The 22,765-nt window shown below is 41.5% G+C and overlaps 1 protein-coding gene across 3 annotated transcripts in view; it reads right to left on the bottom strand.

Annotated features, from left to right (window-relative positions):
* The window catches only part of LOC119495824 (adhesion G protein-coupled receptor A3), a 192,898-nt gene that overhangs the window by 138,641 nt on the left and 31,492 nt on the right, over positions 1-22,765 (bottom strand). The window contains exons 3-7 of one of the 3 annotated variants that reach the window (XM_037782651.1): positions 20,802-20,873; positions 18,770-18,841; positions 18,523-18,594; positions 17,134-17,297; positions 7,843-8,056 (exon numbers count right to left, since the gene is read on the bottom strand). In XM_037782651.1, the coding sequence (XP_037638579.1) occupies positions 7,843-8,056; positions 17,134-17,297; positions 18,523-18,594; positions 18,770-18,841; positions 20,802-20,873 (594 nt within the window). Of the gene's footprint in view, positions 1-7,842; positions 8,057-9,259; positions 10,166-17,133; positions 17,298-18,522; positions 18,595-18,769; positions 18,842-20,801; positions 20,874-22,765 lie in introns of those variants that run through there. The other 2 variants (XM_037782652.1, XM_037782653.1) reach the window with 2 other exon arrangements.

Genomic DNA, 22,765 nt, shown 5'->3' with positions numbered 1-22,765 from the left:
ACGGCATGACACACTTACAATAAAATGTGAAACATGCAAACCATAGGCACTCCTCAAAATGATCTGAAAGATGCACATTCCGATAAAAACACCCACAGAAAACACTCCTCATTCACCTGTTTTTTTGCCATATTTATTCATGTTTTCCATGAGCAATCACAGTAATGATATTAACAAATAAATCAGACAATGGGTCAGACAAAGGTCTTGACCGGTCTTGAAATAAAATCCTCTTTGTCTGAGACCAAGACAAGACTGAGTAAAAATGCAGTCAATTCTGAGACGAGACCTTCACAAGACTGATCTTGAGGTCTACAACACTAGCTACAGTACCAAAACTCCACAGACAGGTCACCTTAAAGTAAACTGCTATTCACTTTGCATTGGTATCCAAGCCTCATACTGCAAAGGCATTGCTTCATCATCAAACAACCTTGTTGAGGTACCAGAAGCTGGTGAAAATGAGAGAGTGGAGGCAGGCAGGCATCGAGAGACAAACTTAGAACGGGAGAGACCACCGGTGACATGCTGCAGTAACGTTAGCGTTGTTAGAGGGGGATGCTGATTGGAGCTGGTATGAGCAGGACTCATGGCTCAAATATCCTGTCACAAACGATACAACCTTTTGTGAGCATTTACTACAGTAAGGTATCCATCTGTGTTGCTTGAGCATCTGCCTGCTTTCTGTCTGCACTTGTGAGTGTTTTGGCACATTTGCTGATGAACTCTGATTTCCTTCCAAATAACCAAAGGTCCCCAGGTGTGTGAATAGGTTTTGTGATTATTATTTATTCTGTTAAATTAAAGGGGCTTGGTTTGGGCAGGACATTTTGTACAACAGTTGAAGTGTCGTTAAACAGCTAATTTATTAATCTTTAGGAGAATGTTCACATAATAAATTAAGACCGGGACAATAGGTGTCCTTGTACAGTACATAAAACAAAAGAGATTAATTTGAATTTTTGATGGTGATGATTATGATGCTGATGTTGGTGTGGTTGGTGGTTAGCATGTGTGCTCGCAACTGTGTGATTACATGCATGCAGGCGTGTATGACAGAGCTGCTGCACTTGTCCTCTCTCACCATGAACAGTCTGCAGAGGGGACGGTTACATCATCGCTGAACATGGGCCAACTGTCTGAATGCTGGGAAATACACAGGGAAATACCGTCCCCCCCACCCCAACACATACACACACACACACACACACACACACACACACACACACCCAACGGCCCACCACTCCTCTCCCTCGCTGACTCCCACCGCCTGCCTCATAGAGGAAAACTTCACTACTGAAAGCGAATTCTGCTGCAGCCTGATCACAAACACCTCTGGTGAACTGCTGCACCCAGACAAAACAAGGAGCGCACAGGAAACCATCCAACAGCCAGTCCAGTTTACAGGAAAAGGTCACCCTCACATAATAAACATGTGAAGAAACAGCTCCGGTATGTGAAAAGCAGTAGGGCAGGGGCAACACATGAGCCATACACAAAGCACTGACCTACATCCACGTCAACACTGCGCCATTGTGGAGCAGCTCCCCGAGGACTCATTAGGAACATTTATGCTTGCACGCTGATATTTAACAATTTGTTTGCATAATGTTGCTTTCGAGGCTTTAAACTTTCAATCTGTCGCCTCTACTCGACAAACGTTCCGAAGCTGGGACGTTTTCATGCAAGTTCGCTGCTCACAGGTGGTGAATTTGTGTTTTATCACAGCGCGCGATGAGGACGTTGCATTTTGAACCTACGCCTCGACTGTTGCGGAGTTTACATTATTATTATTATTATTAGGGATGTCACGATACCAGAAATCTAGTAGTCGATACCAATACCAGTAAAAAAACAAAAAAACAACAACAACAATAAATCCCCTGTACTGTAATTCAACACGTACTCTTTTATTAAAAACATTTGAACATTACAAAAAACAGAGGCATGTAGCCTTTAAAGGGACTATTTGTAACTTTCAGAAATGCTTCTTAACAGCGACACCTGTGGCCGTGAAATCAACGAAAGTCAGCATCGGGCTCGCGCTTGCTCGCTCTCAATATACCTGAACGAGCATCGCTCAAAACAGTGAGGCGACACACGTCAGCTAAAACCACAATATCACTTTATATTTCAGCTGCTTGGCAGTAATGTTAGCTGACCAGACGAAGGTCTCTCCATGAACATGATTTAGATCTGATCCTAGTGTTGGCTTTTCCTGCCTAAGTGCAGGCTGAGGCAGCGGTGCTCTGCAGCATGTCTCCCTGCTCTCTCCGCCCGCAGCCGGAGAGAGCAGGGGAGACACAGGCCCCCGGTCGGTAACGAAAAGACAATGTAAAGCTCCGTCACTTCACAAGACACGGAAAACCTCTGTTGGTCTGGAGGAGCTGCAGCAGTTATTTCTGCACAAACGTCCCCTGTGCATTCACTAGATATTCTCAGAGCTAAACTAACTCTTCTGCAGTGTGGAGTGAGCGCGCGTTCACGTCTAGAGGTGGAGCGAGCTGAGCTGTCTGAGTGAAGGAGAGCAGGCAGAGGAGGAGGGTACAGCGGCTACACGCGAACGCGCATATGCGAGCGCGCATGTGTGACGACCCGCTACATTTATGCGCGTACAAAGTTACAAATAGTCCCTTTAAGTAATGAATAAAAATAATTGACCCATTTTGTTAATTTTGGCGTATCAGCGGCATGCTATCAATCGATAGTCAGACGACGGACGCTACATAGTGACCGTGAATGCATCTGGTCCGTCAGTTCAGAGTAGTAGGAGTAGAAAGCAGAGGATTTATTGTCGAAGTGAAAGGCCAGACACACCGCCACCCGACAGTAAAATCAGAGTCAGCGCTCTGCACATGTTGACCGTCATCTTTTCTTGTAAAATGTCCGGTGCAATCGGTGACACCGGTGTTGTCTCAAGTTTATTAACCGGTGGGAACATTTTCCTCACTGTCACATCCCTACCAACGAGCATTACAGGCATCGTACGGTACCTTTCGTACTGTAGAAAAAGGGTACCGTCACTTTTTACAATTTTGGCATCGACTTGGTACTAAAGTATCGGTTCTCGTGACATCCCTTATTATTATTATAGTATTACAAGAGGAGTAATACATACACGCAAGTTCAATATGCACACAGATATACACACATAGATAGGGGCATAATTCACTCTGATATAATGAACATACTATTCCCGTTGGAGCAACATCCATATCAAATTATCTCCTCGTCTTAACTCATAACTCTACACAGTACATAATGTCGACTGTTAATCATTTATATTTCATCCACATTTACCCTTCATCCAATGAAACTAAGAGCTTTCATTTTTCTTTATTGACTGAAACTGACAAGCAGTAAAAGGGATGAGCCCCGAGGTAAAATTGTATATAGTATGTGAGCAATTTGGTCTCCTAGCAACTGATGCTGGACATAAGCTTGTAAACAGACAACGCTAAATTCAAGACAGAAAAATTAGGAAAAACAACAAAAACTGCAACTGAAGCAGGGATTTAAAAGAAAACACAGAAGAATGCAACAACAGAGGAAAGAGATGTGGGTATAATTTAAAGAAAGTTTAGAGGAAAACACAAAAACAAGAAAGAGAGCTTTAGAGAGAGATCACCAGCAGAGACACGGAAGGAAGAGACTTTTTCCTTTGCCTTCAGTAATATTTCCAAACCAGGTTCTTCATTTTGTGCAAGATTAGCCTGATTAAAAATGGAGAGGATTAAGTAAGATACATCCAAAGTGTCTGCTGTAGCTTGCTACAGGGCTCTAAAATGTTTGATTAATGAAACATGAATCACAGGCTGGTCCCACTGCTGCCGCTAGCATAGCTAATACTGGGAGTTTTGGCTTGACACCATTACTCAGCAGGAGTCTGGCCCGCATCGCAGAGCCATCAGGCCTCATGGGGCCGGCTTTTTTGCTGCTGCTCACTGTGAGCAATGTAAACGGATCAGCTTATCGGCCCACCTGCGCCAGCGAATGAGAGGCTATAATGACACGGCACAGTGTGAAAGTGGGAGGGAGCGGGGAAGACAACAAATACAATACAAAAACGACAACCAAACGGAGAGCATATTTCACAGCATCATGCCTGTTTCAGTAAGCAAACATCATGTGATGTTTTGACTGTCTACACTGGCTGTTGGCCGGATGCAGCCTAAAGCAGGATGAGCAGAATTTAGCTGAGTGAAATAGCCCGCAAAACATTTTGGGTTCACCTTCAAAGAGGTCACTTCACTGAGGCTTTGGCATCTCCGCTCGCGTTGCTGCAACACTGTGCGACAAATCCAGACGAGGGCTTTAAGCCACGCGCTAAATCCTGTGTATTCAGTCTTTCCTCTCCGGTGGGGCTTGCAGGGCGAGGCTGACTGACTCAGAGGACATTTATCCAAGGTGAACGACATCAACGCAGGGCTGTAATGACTAATATATTGTCCGCTGTGGCTAAACGAGCACTGACGGCGTCTGGCATGTCAAAGGGCAAAACATTAGTTGAGGATTTTTTAGTGCTGGAGCAGTGAAATCACAGGACTTTAATTCCCCCCACACGTCTCTGTCAACACTGCAATTTAAGACAGAGCTCAGGGCGAAGGGTGAAGTTCAGCCCAGGCATAGCAGATTGTTTTTGTTGGATCAAACTCTGTTACACACTCATCAGCTATGGAAATGATGTCTGCAGGTTTTCTATAGGAGGGAGACATTTTAGGTGCCAAGATCAACATGACCCAAATGGGTTCCACTTGAGGAGGGGGAAATTGCATTATTTGTGTATAAAAGAGGAGAGCATGTGGTTAATTGCAAGCGGGGAGCTAATCAGAATGTGAGCAATGAGAAATCCATCACGTTCCATCGGGACACTGAGCTGGAAAGTAGGGTCAAGATTGTGGGTGGCTCGTTTTTGAGTAGCGGGAGAGATGGTGAGCAGAACAGTTTGTGCTGATGGGACAGGAGAAGCGGAGGGCTGGAAAAGGAGCTGACAGACGTCACCAGTCAGTACACAGCCAACATAGAGGGTCAGCTGCATAAGGAGCTCTACAATAAGGATTCGTCTCCTCTCTGAAGCCAGTGGCTTCAAACCTAAATCTCACTACTGTTGCATGATATTAGTGAGCTTTATTGTCTACTGTCTAATGTCTGTAGATAATCAGTGTTGAAAGTGGTTTTCAGAATTTCTATGTGGATATAGCATCATTTAAAGGTGGAGTCTGCGATTCTAATCCAATACACTTTTAGTCAAATTCAGCGAATATCTCCTCATGGTCCACTAGCTGTCTGTTCTCTGTGTGCACTATATATATATATATATATATATATACACTATAACGATACTGTATGTCACGATACAGCATTTTTTCTGGTAATTCAATAAATAAATTGTTTATATGAAATAACCACATGTCTATTTTTGTATACTCCTGTGTGAGGTAAATACTCGACAAATAAAATGTACAGATTATTTTCTCATTTTATTAAGAATTTTAGTGTTTTTCAAGTGAAATTATAGAGAAAAAAAATAAATAAATATAGGGCTCACCTATAAAACAGCTGATAAATGCATTTTACAGGACAGGTGGCAGACATTAAAACCCATGCAGACATTAAAAACCAAAGAAAATTCCTAGTGTATACCTCTTACACCTGGCAATAAACACCTTTCTGATAATAATTTATACATACAAATCTTGGTCTGAATCAACTGCATGTAAGGTGTATCGCCTCCATAAGCTCACTTATTATTATATCACTGGTTATAATAACCATGTTTTTCCTGTAGAGAGTCGTTTTTGTACTGGTTTTAGACCTGCTTTGTTTACATTCGGTGTCATTGCAATGTAAAAGTAATAGACATGTAGTGTGAAAGTGTCAAACATTTATATACATTTAACTATTATCTGTGTTATCTGGGGGAGAGAACGGCTTCTCTATAGATTGCTTTATTTATCTGTTAACCATTGTATGTTGTACAACAATGGTACTGTTCCTTCATAAGCCGCCACAAACAAAACACTGTGTTAGCGCATTTCTGTGTACCACCAGACTGTAGTCGGTTTAAGGTAAAGAAGGAAAAAGGCACATTGTGCCGGTTAATGACAACGGACAACCTGCCCTCTAAATATGCCTGCAGTGAGGAGCAACATGTGGCAAACTATGCTGAAGATGGTATACTGGTACGTGTATGACTTTCTTACGTGCTCTTCTTGTTTTGTTTGGGCTTCGTCTGAGATTCGTCATGTTGTGCCCTCTGGAAGCAAAACAGCTGTTTGCTCCAGCTCCGCTTCGGCTCCCACATGCAAGGAACGTAAAGCGTCGTCCAAATGATATACATATTGCCGTATCACAGTTTGGCCGCTGTTTTTTCGACATCACAGTAGAAACGATATACAAAAAAAATATAAACAATATACATTTTTGTATCGTTTGACGATATATACCGTCAGATCGCCGAGCCCTAGTGTACGCTGAAAAAAAATCCGGTGTTATACACAACCCTGGCTCTGTAAATGTCATGTTAAAATGACGGTGCCAGGTTGCCCCAAGTGATTACATTACAGCCTGTTAAGCGCCTGCACCATACTCCCTCAATACTGGACCAATTTGTCCCTATACGTCACTTAGACACAAAAACATGGGAAAATAGGGTTGAAAAATACCACAGTTACCTTTTTAAGTATAGTACTTCAGTCTCCACCACATGTGATAATAGTAGGGAATGAGTAGTGACTGACAAGTATTGCATTGACCCCTATTGATGAATATCTCAATAAAAATAAACTGCCAAGAAACATCACGACTGAGACACTGAAACCTCACTAAAAGATCTCTCTCTGCCCTGTAATCCAATTATTCAAGGCAGTGCTTTCACCACAGGGATCACTGAGAATGTCAAACAGTGAGCTGGAACATAATGAAAAGAAAAAATATTGATATCTGCGGCGTTTGCAGTCGGGGGAATGCTATACCTTCCCAGAAATGGAGCGGAAAAGTAGCTGGCATTCTTGTTGCCAAATAAACCGCACAACAAGAGGCGTTCTGGCCCTGTTGACACAGGGATACATATTTCTGTCAGCGCTCCATCAATATTTATGTTAGAGAGGCCGAGTCAGAGCAGGCAGCAGTTAAACTAATCAGCAGCAATGTGCTCCTGCGTCTGAGCCCTGTTGCCACAGTGTTACGTCAAATGCACTTACTATAACGCACACACACACACATACGCTGCAGACCACCAAAAAAAAACAAAGACAGGAAGAGGATGGAGGCTTGCGGCAACGTCTTCTATCAAAAAAAAAATGTGCGAAACCAATGTTGCCAGTCTATTTTATCACCGCAATTATGATTCAGCATCTGTTCCTCTTAGCGTGTGATCAGCAAGCGTCGGCGCTGGGGGAGCGCCTAACCTCTAGAGACGGGCCGCAGATTGCTCTGAGGTGTTGGCGCGCTGCCAAGCCAATTCTGTCCTGTCCTTTCAGATCCTTATCAAGGGCGCCAATAACAAAAGGTAAATCACATCTCCTATGGGTGAGTGAGAGATAGAGAGAGGGACGTCGCTGTGTGTATATATATATGTTACGTCTGTGTCTGTGTGTGACTTGCAGTGCAACATCTGTGATCTACGTTGCTTGCAAGCGCACATGTGTGTGTTTCTCTATGTAACATGACGAGAATGTTTATGCAGCAGATTATTTGAATGCATATTTTGACTTTATCTGCATTGGTGGACTTGGAAGTGTGTGTGTGTGTCAGTCAAACAGACCAGTTGACAGCTAATCAGCTCTCCGCTCACATTCCCCCATCCATCCTCCCTCCTCCCCTCTCCTTTTGAGTGTATACCTGGTGAGAAGGCAGCAGTCGTGAAGCAGAGTTTCCTCCACGTCCACGCCCTGGTCCTCCTGCGTGGTCACGACGCGGCCGTTGTGACGCCACCGCAGCTCCACCGAGGGGTCCAGGTAGGAGGCGGTGCACTGCAGGGGAAGACGGTCTCCGTGAAAAACCAGTTGTCTCTGGGAGGGGATGAGCTGGAAGAGGGGCATCTCCAGAGGTCCATCTGGAGGACGAGGAGAGGATAAAAACAGGAAGGTCAGCTTGTAAACCTTCCCTTCCCCCTTTACAGAGGAGGGAAGGTAAAGGAAAGAGAGATGGAGGTCGCTCTTCAATCCTTGGGAGAAAAAAGATGGAGGCAGAATGGAGGTTTTACTGGATTTGCGTTGAATGGGATTTTGCCTATCTTGCAATTGTTGAAATCTCATATGAACCCCGCACACACGACATTCTTACCCCATGCATCTACACACACAAACACATATGCATGTCCCCAAAAATACTGTCAACACACACACATTCTTTCAAGGTCACACTCCTCCCCCCGTCGTTCCCACGTTGTTGCTGTTGCTGTGCGAGATGAACGGCGGCTGATAAAGAAGAACAGCCTTGAGCGCTCCCCTGGACTCTCCTTGACTCCTTACATGTTCACAATGGAAGCCTGTCGCAACACCAGTGATAGGATTACTTACCCAGCAGCTGGCTAAGTCCTCGAGCCTTTTTTTTTGCCAGAGAATAAGGCTACGATAAGGAGGAGATTAGAAGACAGGGGGAGAGTGTTTAGTCCGGTGGCAGAATATGGGAGGGGGTTTAATTTTTAAAATGAAAATCCCTCAGGACCTGATTGATTTAATCATGCTGCAGATGTAGAACATATAAGACAATGTCTGTAATCATGATGAACCAATCAGTGTTGGCTGGTTTGGTGAGTATAGATTTCGCCATGTACTTTTTTTTTTTAATCCAGGATTAGGCCAGTTCCCTGCCAGCTCACTGTACCACCTCGGGAATTCTTTCACGGAGCGCGTTCGTTCATACAAGACATTTCCTTGGACACGCTCCAAAAAGCAGCGTAAGCAAGCGCTTTGCCTTCGCTTGTATTCCAATCAATTGTGGATGTTGCTGCTGACAGGCAATTCGATATATGGGTCATAAAGTCTTTTGTTGCTCCATGCATTGGTTTGGAAAAAAAAAAAGATCCATGTCAGGTGATGTGGCGGAATGTCTCCAGCCCACAACTTAACATGCCCCTCGAGCAGAAAAGAGTAGCGAGCATGACTGTTTATGGTAATACATAACCCCGCTAAGCAACCGCGGCTAGTAACACATGCAGAGCTTTGACCTCAATTTTCTACACAAGTAATTCATAATCATAGGTGCATAATCAAAAGTGCCATGCGTTTCGAGAGTAACATTAAAAAGCTGTCACCAATATTGGATCTTCCATGATGACATCTCTGTGTAATTACTCGAGCTGACCCTGTTAGAGTGCTGAGGCTCTAAGATGGTCTTCAGCAGCAGTAGCGGAGGCTTTGTTATCTCCTGCGGGTGTGACACGCAGCAGAAACAGCATGGGGGCCGCTGACTGTTGACTTGGCTGATGCTGATACTGTTGAAACAACGCTTTGAGCCAAGGATCAGAGTGTGGCTGCCTGCCTTCGGCCGTTGGACACTGCCAGAGAAAAATGCAATTATTGGTTGTGTGTGTAAGTGTGTGTGTGTGTGTGTAGGAGGAGAGGAAGAGAGATGGAGACAGGGAGAGGTATAATGATGTGTATGCATATACTGTATGTGTGAGTACATTAGCAATGTAGCTCAGCATGTGGTTAGAACATTGATGCCCCCTGCCTGGAGCCTGGAGCGTGACAGTACAATAACTACAGACGTTTATAGTGTTCATTCAATTAGCAAATTCCTTAAAATCCTCTAATGTTCGATGAAATAAAAATCCATTTAGATACTATTTATCGGTTCAAACTGCCTTCATACTGCATGCATGTAATGCAATGCATGTTTATCTCATTGATAGCAACCTCACAGTTTACTGTTTGCTCTCTTCACACTGCATCAGAGCACTGTTGAGTTACTGCTGATGCAACTGGAGCATCCAGCTGCTGCTGCTTCACATTAAACAGCTTTTATTGTGAAGCAGCCACAGGAAAGGTAGTGTGTTTGTTACCGCGGTTAGCACTGACCGCGATCGTTCATCAAAAATGTGTCTGCAAAACAACGCAATGGTCATTTTTAATTTTAACATCGTTATCTCAAGATCACAAGCTAATTATATAGTTAACTCGAGAAAACAAGCTTTGTTATGTTGAGATGGAGTTAGTAGGAAGGAGTTAATTATCTTCTTAAAAATTGCAAATACTCTAAATACATCTATTTGTATTACATTTATTCAAAAACAAGAAATATTTGTGTGAGCATCAGAAATGTATTTGTGAACCTTATTTTTTTAAATATATGGATTTTTTTTTACATTTATATACAACGATAACTATTTTTTTGTGCACTGAAAAATGTTTTTGTGGAGAGAGTCATTTATGTATAAATCACAAAATACATTTGTGAATTCTTCTGTGTGTATTCATTAATATTGAGACTGATCTGACTCCATAATTAACATAATTAACTTTGATCTCGAGATATCGGCATTAAAAAATAGTTTGAATCACGTCCGTTTAGGGCTTCTGTAGATTACAACGTTACATTTGCCAAGCAATAACTCCACGTCTTTATTCTTTCTTTAAATGATGAATTGAATTGAATTTTAAAACGGTATCACAATAAATGTTTTAAAGACTTTTTACTTTTTACTTAATTGTACTCTTATCATACTCCACACATACTCATCTTCATTTGTTTCCTGCTTTCAGCGGGAATCATGTGTGGGGTAAAGACATTCCAAGCTCCTGCTGCTGCATCATTTAAATGTAAATTAAACTCATCAATTTGTAAAAGCATTTTAAATCTACCACTTTATTAATCAAAAGTAATAATAAAAGTCTATAATTATTCACACGCTGTCACACACCAGGCTCCGTATCTCTCTGCATTACAGTTATTATGGTAATTGTCACGATTTTGAACTTCTCTAACAATAAAGTTTTGTTTTTTAATATAAAAATGATGTATGATATGGATAGAAAGTTTTCCTTGTTTATTCATACAACAAAAAGTTTAACTTTTCAATTTTGATTTTGGTCCATACAGAAACAGTTTTGAAAATAAAACAGCAGATATTCTCACTTCATTATCTTTTACTCAAAGCAACTGATTTTTTTAAAAAGGTGTGTGACTGAACTTCAAAGAATCCTATGACAGACTACGTTAAGACATATTTCATGATATTTTCATATCATTAAATCATTAGAGGCACACCACAGGCTAAAAGACATGGGCCTGCATGTGAAATCTAATTTAATGACACGATGCCCATAAAGGGCAGTTGCGCTGCTGTGTCATCATGCAATAAACACTGCTATAGAGAGCAGAGGCTTGTCCTTCAGAGCATAACATGCCATGTTAACTCCGGACTTTACGTCTGTGCTGCGGCTCTCCTCCCAGCAGTGTTAAAGAACCAGAGGGCCGTGGCTAGATGAGTTAAACAGACGCCTGCCCTGACCTCAACACAGGAAGCACCTGATCCTGGCAGGAAGCTGCACGCGCCCCTCCGTTCCCCCTCATTTGCAGGCAGTACCCGACCTGTATCAGTGTAGGGACAAGGGCTCATTGCTGGAATGTAAGGCGCAGACATCTGCTACCCATCACGCTGGAGCCGCTGGAGAAAGAAACAGATGCATCTTCTATGACACGTCTTCATAAAAAACTACAGGGGGAAATCTCAGTGGAGAAATATTAATATTTCCGATGGTATGTGAGTGTGGAAGAGGGATATTTTCATCCTAGCCCATCATTTTTCTTGATAACAAGAACCTAGCATCAGGTGCCGAGCAATATCCCATCCACACAGCCTTAACAAGGTCCTGGCCGACGTACACGGCTCTACGGCATTCCCCTTATAAAGTGAAGCCAAATGAAAATAACAACCATCAAATAACATTAACAAATATGGTTGTTAGAGCACCACACTGTATCCAATTGTTTGTTGCCAAGTGAATGAATAAGGTATTGTAAGATGGAGTTGTGCTGTGGAGAGGCGGATGGATCCAAGCATGGCAAGAGCAGGGAGCCCAGAACGTTATCATTGTAATCCCATAATGGATGCTTTAGGGCCTGAAAGGAGCGCTCCTCGTCCTGCCACTGGATTCCACTCATGGCTCTTTGTCTGCGCTGAATTACCCTGTAATTGCTTTGGATTGTTCTGTGTAAATGAAAAATACATACAATTAGGATTATATAGAATAACCCCAGAATGTCTGTGGTGCAGACGTCTCAGGACGCTGTCTGCGTACATATGTAGGGGGGGGGAGAACATGTACAGGCTCAACGTATCCTCATACAGCGGTTCATATGATACCAAAAGGTCTCTTGTTATGAAAAGTTATTCTTCATTTTCAGAGCGTTTTCCAAGGAATGTCAAGCAACACGTGTCAATCTCATTACATGCATACTCTCTACGGTCAAAATAAACTTCAGTCTACACAGGAAACAACTTGGTCAGTTAGGGTCGAACTTTAACCCTAACACAGTTTGTTTTTTTAGCAAAAAAAATTGATTAAAAAATATTGTGTTTTGGGTTAAAATAACTCCGGGAGTGGTGTAACTTAAGGAAGTTACATGACGAATAAATCAACGTTGCATCTGGTTCCACATGGGGTATGAACACCGGTCTCCTGGGCGAAAGTCTGTTGACTGCCCATCCACTCCGACCTCCTCCCTATGCAGCGTTTAATGCTCTTTATACTTCCTTGTTCACGATTACGTAGATTACACAAGCCCTCAGGAAGTGAGCCGGGCTTTGATGAAAATTTTCAACTTCAGTGTCGTCACATGATGCCATTGGGCCCAAAAATACTTTTCCCATAGACTTATATTGGGAAAGAGATGTCTGTAAATCAGTGGATCATTTTTTTTTAGGTAAATCAACTTCCCAGTATGAACACTTCCTGTTCTAATAGATTTAAAATGCACTAATAGCTGAATCCAGAGTTATTTTCCTTCCTCCGTTCATGTGAATGAGACCCAGACCGAGGCTGGAGCGAGAGCTGGGAGGCGGAGTTGAAGGAAACACTACTGCACCTGCTCTATGGGCCCAATGGATGCGGAAGATCGCCGGATGATCCGTTTCCTTTATCACTCGGCAGTCGGGCCATTTTGGCTTCATGCGCCACTGAGCAACTCTCATAGGAACGAACGGCCCACTTCCAACGCTGTATCCAGTTCTCTTAATACATCCATCGGATTGATTTTGTGGGATTCATATGAATTACAGTGCGTTACTTTTCATATGTATAGCTACGGACGGTAGCGGTAGAGAACAGCTTCACAGGCTGCAGACTGGGACACATCTTTTCCTCATTAGTTTCCTGCACACTGTGTCACATCACGCATACAGTGCATCTTCATATAATGTCCCCTCACTTCACACATTCACACACATGCACAAACACACACAGACATACCCCACTACTAACCAATGATTTTCTCATTCCAGAGCAATATCCCCAGTGCGAACCAGATGTAAGGAGAAGAGGAGGATGATTCTATCACATATGAGATACAATTCCCCTGTGGACGGCAGCACGGAGCGGGGAGATAGAGCAACGGAGGGGAGACAGGGAGGGAGGCGCGGGGAGATTGCCTGTCTGTAACTGGTCTTTCAGAAGAAAAAGAAAAGTAAAGACTCTTGGATTTCTCTTTACTGTAGCTTCCAGTCAGTAAAGAGGCCATCTTGTTCTGCTTAAAAACTCTGTTTGATGCACCCACTGCTGACAGACACCATACTGCAACAATGTCTGTCTTAATCTTTCAGTCTTCAGACTCATTTAGTCTTAAAAGTCTTATAGGAGCCAATAGTGTGCATGTTAGAATTGCATTTCTGCAAATTTGTCAGCCTCTTGAAACGTCATACAACTCCACTATCATTCTAGAAATGAAACAAGGAGGAATATGTTTTAGTTAGGGCTGTCAAAGTTAACGCGATGATAACAAGTTAACGCAAATTTCTATTAATGCCACAAATTTCTTTGATGCATTAAACGCAACTTCAGATTTTTAGGTTGTAGCCGGTAAATTGTGGCGAGGAAAAACTGTCGTGGCCATTTTCAAAGGGTTCCCTTGACCTCTGACCTCAAGATATGTGAATGAAAATGGGTTCTCTGGGTACCCACGAGTCTCCCCTTTACAGACATGCCCACTTTATGATAATCACATGCAGTTTGGGGCAAGTCATAGTCAAGTCAGCACACTGACACACTGACAGCTGTTGTTGCCTGTTGGGCTGCAGTTTGCCATGTTATGATTTAAGCATATTTTTTATGCTAAATGCAGTACCTGTGAGGGTTTCTGGGCAATATTTGTCATTGTTTTGTGTTGTTAATTGATTTCCAATAATAAATATATACATATATTTGCATAAAGCAAACATGTTTGCTATACAAATCTCCCTTTAAGGTACATTTTGAACAGATACAAAATGTAGTTAATTGCAATTAAATATTTAATCGATTGACAGCCCTAGTTTTAGTCTTACAATGCAATCTTCTTTTTTCTGTCTTTCTCAGCATTTATTTATTTAGTTTGTTTTTCTGCTGGAGGTAAACACACATCATGCTGTTTAGCTTTTATATGAAGGACCCCCCATTTCCCAAAACTATAATTATAGGGAAAGTTTTGCTGAGCACACCTGATCTCTTCCACCAACCTCTTGCTGCATATTGTGACATTTTCACAACTGCTCAGCTCAACTATAGTCGTCTACCACTGGCCACTGAGCAACTTCTGTATAACAACTACTTGCGCCAGTGTTATATGCTTTACTGAAAGCGCTTTGACAGAAATTTGAGAGGCAGGAGAAAGCACAGCTCATTTATCTTCCTGACACAGCTGATCTGTGAGGATCTGAACGAGCAACTTCTGTAGCACAAGCTCCTTCCTTTTGCTTTTAAGGCTACTGCTGCCCCCAAACACAGGTGGTGCATAATAGTGCAAAGGCCGCACAAAACCTGTGTCATGTGACCATTTTTGCCTGGGGCTTTCTCTCTGGCAATTTTGCACTAAATCACTGCCTTATATCAGGCTTGTCAAACAGTTCACAGCAGGTGGGGAGATAACAGCGGAGAGGGAAACCTATTATCAGAATAGATCTACTTAATCATGATCTCGTTGTGCTAACCACTTGAAAATGCAATGTTAGTGAAATGAAACAGTTTCCTGCTAATGAGACGTCTCAGGGGGCTTTCGTAATGTATAAAGATATCCCTTATCTTATAGATACTTTTTGTCAGAGCTCAGCGTAAAATGTCCATTTTAAGAAACAATTTAATCTGAACGGAATATTTGCTTCTTCACTGCAAAAATATCCGATCAAATTTAAGTAAAAATATTTGATATGAGCTTTCTTCGCTGTCAGTGCAGTAAGGGATTTTCACTTGACAAGATTTCTTAAAATAAGTCAGGATGTCCAGTTACCAGAGGTCAAGATCACATCACTTAAAATGAGATCCAAACTGTTCGTGTTTCTACATAACTAAATTCCACACAGGCACAGACCTTTACAGAGCCTTGCATACTCATGCGAACAAAAGTCTAGACCTTGAAAGATAAAGTTGAGAATATACCGTCATAGAGGCCAAAAGACTAAAACTTGAAATGAGATTTTTTTGTCTTCAAACTCTAGTGCTTAAAACAAGTGTCAGAGCATATCGGAGGTCCTGTAACAGATACGTTCCTTGTAAATAGCTCTACTTAAACTGCTTCTCTTTTACCAAGTTACATCATGTTGTGTATTTACATGTTTTTAAGTAGATAATAAGTAAACACCAAACAGAATTACACAGCCCTGTTGTTATTCTCTCAAATAAAATGATCCACTTACTCTCTTCAAAAGTAATGTTAATTTCTCCCTGAGCTTAATCCCTTCAAGAGTTGTAATTGCTTACAGTAATTTTCCTTGACAATTTGCTTGCTTATCTTCAAAAAACAAGAGAACTCTGCAGCCTCTCTTGTGAGTGATAAACAAAACCAAAAAGTATTGATTTACATGCTGTATTCTGTCATTGTTTCTCTTGATAAAATCAACACAGTGAGAATATGTCCCCTCGTTGAAGTACACTTTTCAGGCATTTTCTGTCTGACTGTTTGTAAGACAGAATATTCAGAGCTGAATCTCAGATGTTCACACTACAAGACGGCCAGCAACATTTTTGTCTAGCCGCCGTTGAAGTGTTGCTCAAGCGCTTTTTGACGTAGTTGTGTCGGTAAATAGCACTGGGAACTGGCTATTGCCATTTTTGTATTTTTTGAACTGAGACTACTTACTTACTTAGATTTTATTAGCGAGTATCGGTGATGTGATATTGTGTTTTGAGCTACATGCAACAAGTATGCTGAATGGTCATGATTTTAGATTTGTGTCTTTACTATTAGCAAAAAGACTAACCCTACAGCAGGGGTCAGCAACCTTTACCATCAAAAGAGCTATTTTAGGCAAAAATAAAATAAAAAAATCTGTCTGGAGCCGCAAAACATTTGAGCATTGTGATGCAGGTAACACAGTTTATAGTCTAAGTATATAGTTTATAAGTCTAATGCAGTGAGGGCCCAAGTGCAAATGTACTATGGTGTATAAGGGCTACATTGAGAGAAAAAAAAATCGGAGATTTCGAGAATAAAGTCCTAACTTTACGAGAAAAAAAGTCGTAATATTACGAGAATAAAGTCATAACTTTACGAGAAAAAAAAAAAAAAACAACGTGTCAAATTACTACTACACTACTATATATATATATATATATATACTAATATTATGACTTTATTCTCATTTATTCTCTTATTCTCTCTTTATTCATTTCCACAAATTTTACTTATAAATCCACAGGGAGCCACTGGAGAGGGGCTAAAGAGCCATTTGGCTCCGGAGCCGCAGGTTGCTGACCCCTGCTCTACAGCTATTGTTGTCTATAGCTAATGCCCAAGCTAGTGCTAGCTAACTAGGTGTAAAGTTAGCAACAGAATACATTTAACTGCTGGAATGTTAATGAATAATTAATTATTTTAATTGTTTTCTTATTTTTACTCAAGAACACGTTGAACACTGCATTGTCAATAATATGCTTAACACAGAGTAGTGGCCACTCTGTGTTAACCTCACACCATTATGGTACTGTAGGTCCTTACCACAACTGAGCTGCTGTTCACGCAGGTTGCGAAAGTCCAGTCCGTGGAGGTGGGTGGGGAACACGCACACCGTGTCGTTGCCAATCCTCACCGAGTTGCTTCGAGCCCAGAGGAGCAGCCACTTCAGCTGACAGTCGCAGAACAAAGTGTCAGTGCTGAAGTGCCTGGTGGGAAAACCAGCACACAGTTTTACAACCTGTCTGGTTGGTTGTGTTGCTGAATTTGAGCGACTTCATTCATCCAGTAGTCGGACTGCAGGCATTTTGACAGCAGGCACTTTGACATGTCATAACAGGAAAAACACACAGGTGTAATTGATCAAATTAATGAGGGTTTCATTTAACTTGTGTGTGCCAGCTCCAGGGCACAGGTAAGATGCTGTTTACTGGTCCACCTACATGGAACCGAGCCATCGTTAATGTCATTAGTCACACCTGTGCCTTTCCTGCTATAATAACACAAAATATCTGCAATGAAAATTATAACTTATAACTAGTGGTGGAATGTAACTAAGTACATTTACTAAAGTGCAATTAGTGCAGTTTTGAGGTAATTGTACTTTACTTGAGTTTTTGAATTTGATGTTACTTAATACTTCTTCTACTCCACTACATTTCAGAGGGAAATATTGCACTTTTGACTTCACTACATTTATTTGACATCTCAACATGTCAAAGTGTCCTTGGGCAAGATACTAAACCCCAAATTGCTCCCGAAGGTTGTGCCACTGATGTGTGAATGAGTATTTAGATTAGATCCGGATGGGCAGGTTGGGACTTTTGGCAGCCGCTGCCATCAGTGTGTAAATGTGTGTGTGAATGGGTGAATGCTAGCATGTAGTGTAACATGCTTTGAGTGGTCTGAAAACTAGAAAGGCACGATATAAATGCAAGTCCATTTACCATTTAAAGTTACTAATTACTTTGCAGATCCACATTATTAATACAAAATTGAAATAAACTAATAAATGCTGATTTATTATTATAGATTAAGCTGCACAGCGGTATATAAAGTAATTAAAATGATGTCTACATTTACATACTGCAACATTAAAGTGATGAACACATTAATGCAACAATAATTAGAATCCAGTAATACAATATACTGTATATGTTTCTGAAATGGTCCATTCTGCCTAATGAGTACTTTGGGTAATTTAAATATATTTTGATGCTAATACTTTTGTTCTTTTACTTAAGTAAGATTTTGAATGTTGGACTTTTACTTGTAACTACACTGTGGTGTTACTACTTTTACTTACGTAAAATATCTGAATACTTCTCCCAACACTGCTTAGAATATAATATATTAAATTAAAATATATTTTTTAACCACAACCTAGAAAGGTGAATGTATTATGTACATGATATTTATATATGGTTGCCTTACAGCACTCGGAGAGCCACGAGGTGTGTAAAGAGTCCCACGGTCAGAGTGGAGAAGATGTTCCCAGATAAATTCCTAAAAAAACAAAAACACACACAAAGACATTCATCCAAAGACAGGTCACTCCACACGTGCATTTCAGCCACACGACTGCATTACTAAATCCATATCAAACACCATATTCTGCACAGACAGAGCAAATTAAGCAGAAAGCTGTGCAACGCATGTTTTCAATTTAGGGATTACTCACAATTTTGAGAGGCTGCCCAGATCGAGAAACATGTCAGGCGAGAGACAGCCAATCCTGTTGTTGGACAGGTCCCTATAAGGACAAAATAAGTAATGGGAGAAGAACATCCTTCAGTTCTGATCATCAATTTTACTGATATTGCAGTCAGAACAAGGGACAGAACTTTTAGAAGATGTCTCTGTGTTAGTATATGTGTTCATGCTCGCCTTTTTAAAACACAAAGAACTTAAACAGCTGTGAAAACGGTTAGTAAACCATTTTCATTCTACTCAGCTTCCAGGAATATCTGACCCTGACCTTTCGTAACCTTTTACTCCTCATATAACCATCGTTGGCACACACACCCCCACATACAGACCCACGTGCATATGCAGTGGGCTTCCGTAAGCGAGTGGCTGAGCGCTGTCGCGTCCGTGGCTCCGTGCCCTCGCACTCTGTAATTAAAGAGCTGCTTTGCTGGAGCAGCTGTGGGAAAATAAGCAGAGCACTCGAGTAATCACCAGTTGGGGAGCACTTAAATTAGCACTCTGCTGCTCCCCGAGCTTGGCGCACACGCGCCCCGAATCAGCGCGGCTAACTCACTGCCTGCATCCCTGCCAGCCCAGATCCCACTAACTATCAGGCTGCAATCATGTCACTCACTCTGAAGACTATATGTAGAACGCCAGGATGAGAGTAATCACCGGGAAAATTACTTAAATAGAAGAAACCAAAAACAAAGAAAAAAACAAACCTCATACTATTTTCTATTGCTTAAATCATTACTTTGTGCATGTTTACACTGCACTTACAGTACGTTTAAAAGACATTTAAAGTTTTATGTAACTTTGAAAGTAAAAACAAAAAGAAATTGTTCCAATTAATATGAATACTGTCATATTCCTAACTATGGAGTAATAAAGCTGGAAATATTTACTCCAGAATTAAACATTTAACTTTTAAAAAAGGGGAAATAATACAAACTTCCTTTTACAAATGAAAAGTTGTATGCATAAGCAAAAACACACCCTTGCCAAATTCAATACACTGAGGGTTTTTGCTGTTATAGCCTTACTTGGTTTTCGTTGCTATGGGCGCAGTTCTAATATCGGAGTCTGGAGGACCGCTTTTGTGTCATATTATTGATTTCTTAAGAAAGTAGCCATGTAATAAGCTGGATGATGTACAGTTAGCGGGTCATTGTTGTGAAATAAACCACTTCAGGGCCATACAAGACCCATCTGCTTCGTGTCGGGGTCCCCCCTCCGCCCTGTCGGGGTTTATTTCACAACAATGACCGGCTCGCTGTGCATTATCCCTCACTAAGTGCAGGTGATCGTGCCCCCCTGGCTTGCTCACGTCCACCACTCCACACTGCTCTCATAAGGCGGTTACAGCTGATAACGCCGTCCTGACCGACAGCGCCATCGTGCGAGTGTAGCACCCACCCTCTGGTTCCCGCTCTTATCTCTTGTTTGCACTGTTAGCAGCATTAGCTGCGAGCCGCCGGCTCAGTTAACGCCATGTTGAGAGCCATTTAGAGGCAATAGATATGCTCTCAATTTTGCGTTGAGCACCTATAAAGCTCTAGGGTCTAAAGACTTAAGGATGATGGGATATAGAAGGAAATCCAATGTGCCTTTAGCAAAGGTTACTTAGTCTTGCTTTAACACATTACCCGGCACGAGATCAGTGGTTCTAATCCCCAAAATCTCAGAGAAGAAAGTGAGTGACAAATGCTCTCCCTTTGCTTAACACCTCCTGCTGACGTGCCCTCTAGCAAAACATGAGAACCCCCAAATCCTGCAGACCGCGGTCACACCGGGAAGCTCCCACTTGTGAGTGTGTCTCTATTAACGTCACTTAGCACTGCCTGGACAAAGAAAGCTCAGAAAAAGACTGAAGTAGTAGTTTCAGCACTTTTGCCCCAGTTAAACGTTTCAGTCCTCTCTCCACTCTGTACTTTAGACTCTCCTTCACGTTGTCTCTAAAACCAGAGGACTTGTCCCCGTGTCCCCAGGAGAAGGCTATTACAAGGCTTCATCATACTTACAGTCTCCTCAGAGCCAGCAGACCACGGAAGGCCCCGGGCTCCACTGTACTTATCAAATTATTCTTCAGGTCCCTGGAGAAGAGAGACAGAGAGAGAAAGAGTCAGAGACGACAGTTAAGTCAGTGATTACTATCTATCTACATATCTGTGTGTCTGTCTGTCTGCCTAGCCGTCTGTCTGTCTGTCTATCTACTGACATGACGTGGTGGTCAGGCATTCATTTTGAGATGAAATTCACCTCACAGATCATGCTTGCTGACCGTATAAACCCACGCCTTCCAAGGAAACATGATTCATTCAAATGAGGATGTTTATATTGTCCACACAGTAGAGCGGAGTTCACAGAATAATAGTTTGCTAGTTCTTGGGAATAAAGGGAAGGACTCTGCTTTTTCAAGCGAGAGGAATCAGAAAATCTGTAGTCTTGTTTAAGGACAGCTTTAAACAATATCACATGTGGCCTAAAGTATTCCAAGTGACAACTTAAGTAATTGTGCTATTTCTAAATTCATTTCTAATTAAAAAAATTTACCTTTGTTCATTATCGAATGCCATTTATAAATACATATTTATTAAATACATAAATAAATAAATATGCCTATTTAATAATTAAAGGGGACCATTTATGCTTATTTTCAGGTTCATACTTGTTTTTGTGGATTCTACCAGAGAATGTTTACATGATTTAATGTTCAAAAACACGCTTTACTTTTCTCATACCGGCTGTGCTGCAGCACCTCTTTTCACCCTCTATCTGAGGTCCTTTGGGCTTTGTAACTTTGCAGACCTTTTACATCTACAAACAAATATATAACACACTAAAGGAAAGTGAAAAAGCACGGAAGCATAATAGGTCCCCTTTAAATATGGCTATGAAATAAATCCTGAGATAGATAAATGAGGCAATAAATATATAAATAAATGTAAATAAAATACACATTTATTTATTTCAGGGGACTTTTATTTCATAATGCCACATTTATTTATTTCAGGATTTATTTCATAGCCATATTTAATTATTTCATAGGCATATTTATTCATTTATGTATTTATTTATTTATTCATCTAATATTGGCTAAGATGGCATTCCTAATCTTCAATCATTCTAATTGTGAAATACTGGGCTCATTCATTATTGAGTTAACTTGCACCTGTTCGCTGGACAGCACAGACCATTTCCTGCGTGCTTAAGACCCAGACCACATCCAGCCAAGAGGCAAAACACACACATGTTGCGGTTTCAGCCCGGCACTCCTTGTCCACCCCGAAACCTCTGACGCTACTAAAAATGGATCTCCGAAAAATCTCCTCTCTGGTTTTTCTCTGCGGGCCAAAGAAAACTTCCTGAAATTGTGTCCCTGGTTTCCTTTAACTTTGTACTGTGTGTCCAGTGTGATGAGAATGAGAAGAAGGGTAGCGCCTTTTTCCAAATGTGAGCAACAATGTAGCTCAACTCAGACCAAAACTTCTTTCCTTTTAAAATTAACAGTCACACAGGCCAGGCGTGGGCCAGCCAAAAGAAACAAAACAAGACCAATAGGACTATCAAAGACACAGCCATTGTCCCGAAGTGAAAATAAAAGTAATGCTTGAACTCTCTTCATTTGACACGGGGGCCAGTTTGGAAGCAAAATGCTCCCTTTTAGACAATCAAAGCAGAAGTTAAACAACTCACCATATTACATTGAGTACAGAATAAAAGCTTTATAGGAGCCATACAGTAATACAGATGGATGCCTGCCCACATCACTACTACTAAATGTACTGTGGTTTAACTGATGTTCATTTGCTCAATGTAAAGCATTAGTCACACATACAGAAGACAAGCCATCATTAGCAGCAGACAAATGACTCCCATCTGGGGTTAATGATCTGTATCTCGTGTTAAATTGTTCGGCCCATGGTTAAAACACACTTTGCCTGCACCATTAGGACTCCCCGGCAGCCCTCCAACCAGGTTGTGA

This window comes from Sebastes umbrosus, chromosome 10 (assembly GCF_015220745.1).
Source record: "Sebastes umbrosus isolate fSebUmb1 chromosome 10, fSebUmb1.pri, whole genome shotgun sequence".
Taxonomy (NCBI): domain Eukaryota; kingdom Metazoa; phylum Chordata; class Actinopteri; order Perciformes; family Sebastidae; genus Sebastes; species Sebastes umbrosus.
Note: the sequence above shows the minus strand (reverse complement) of the source record. Positions and strands in the feature narration are given on the sequence as shown.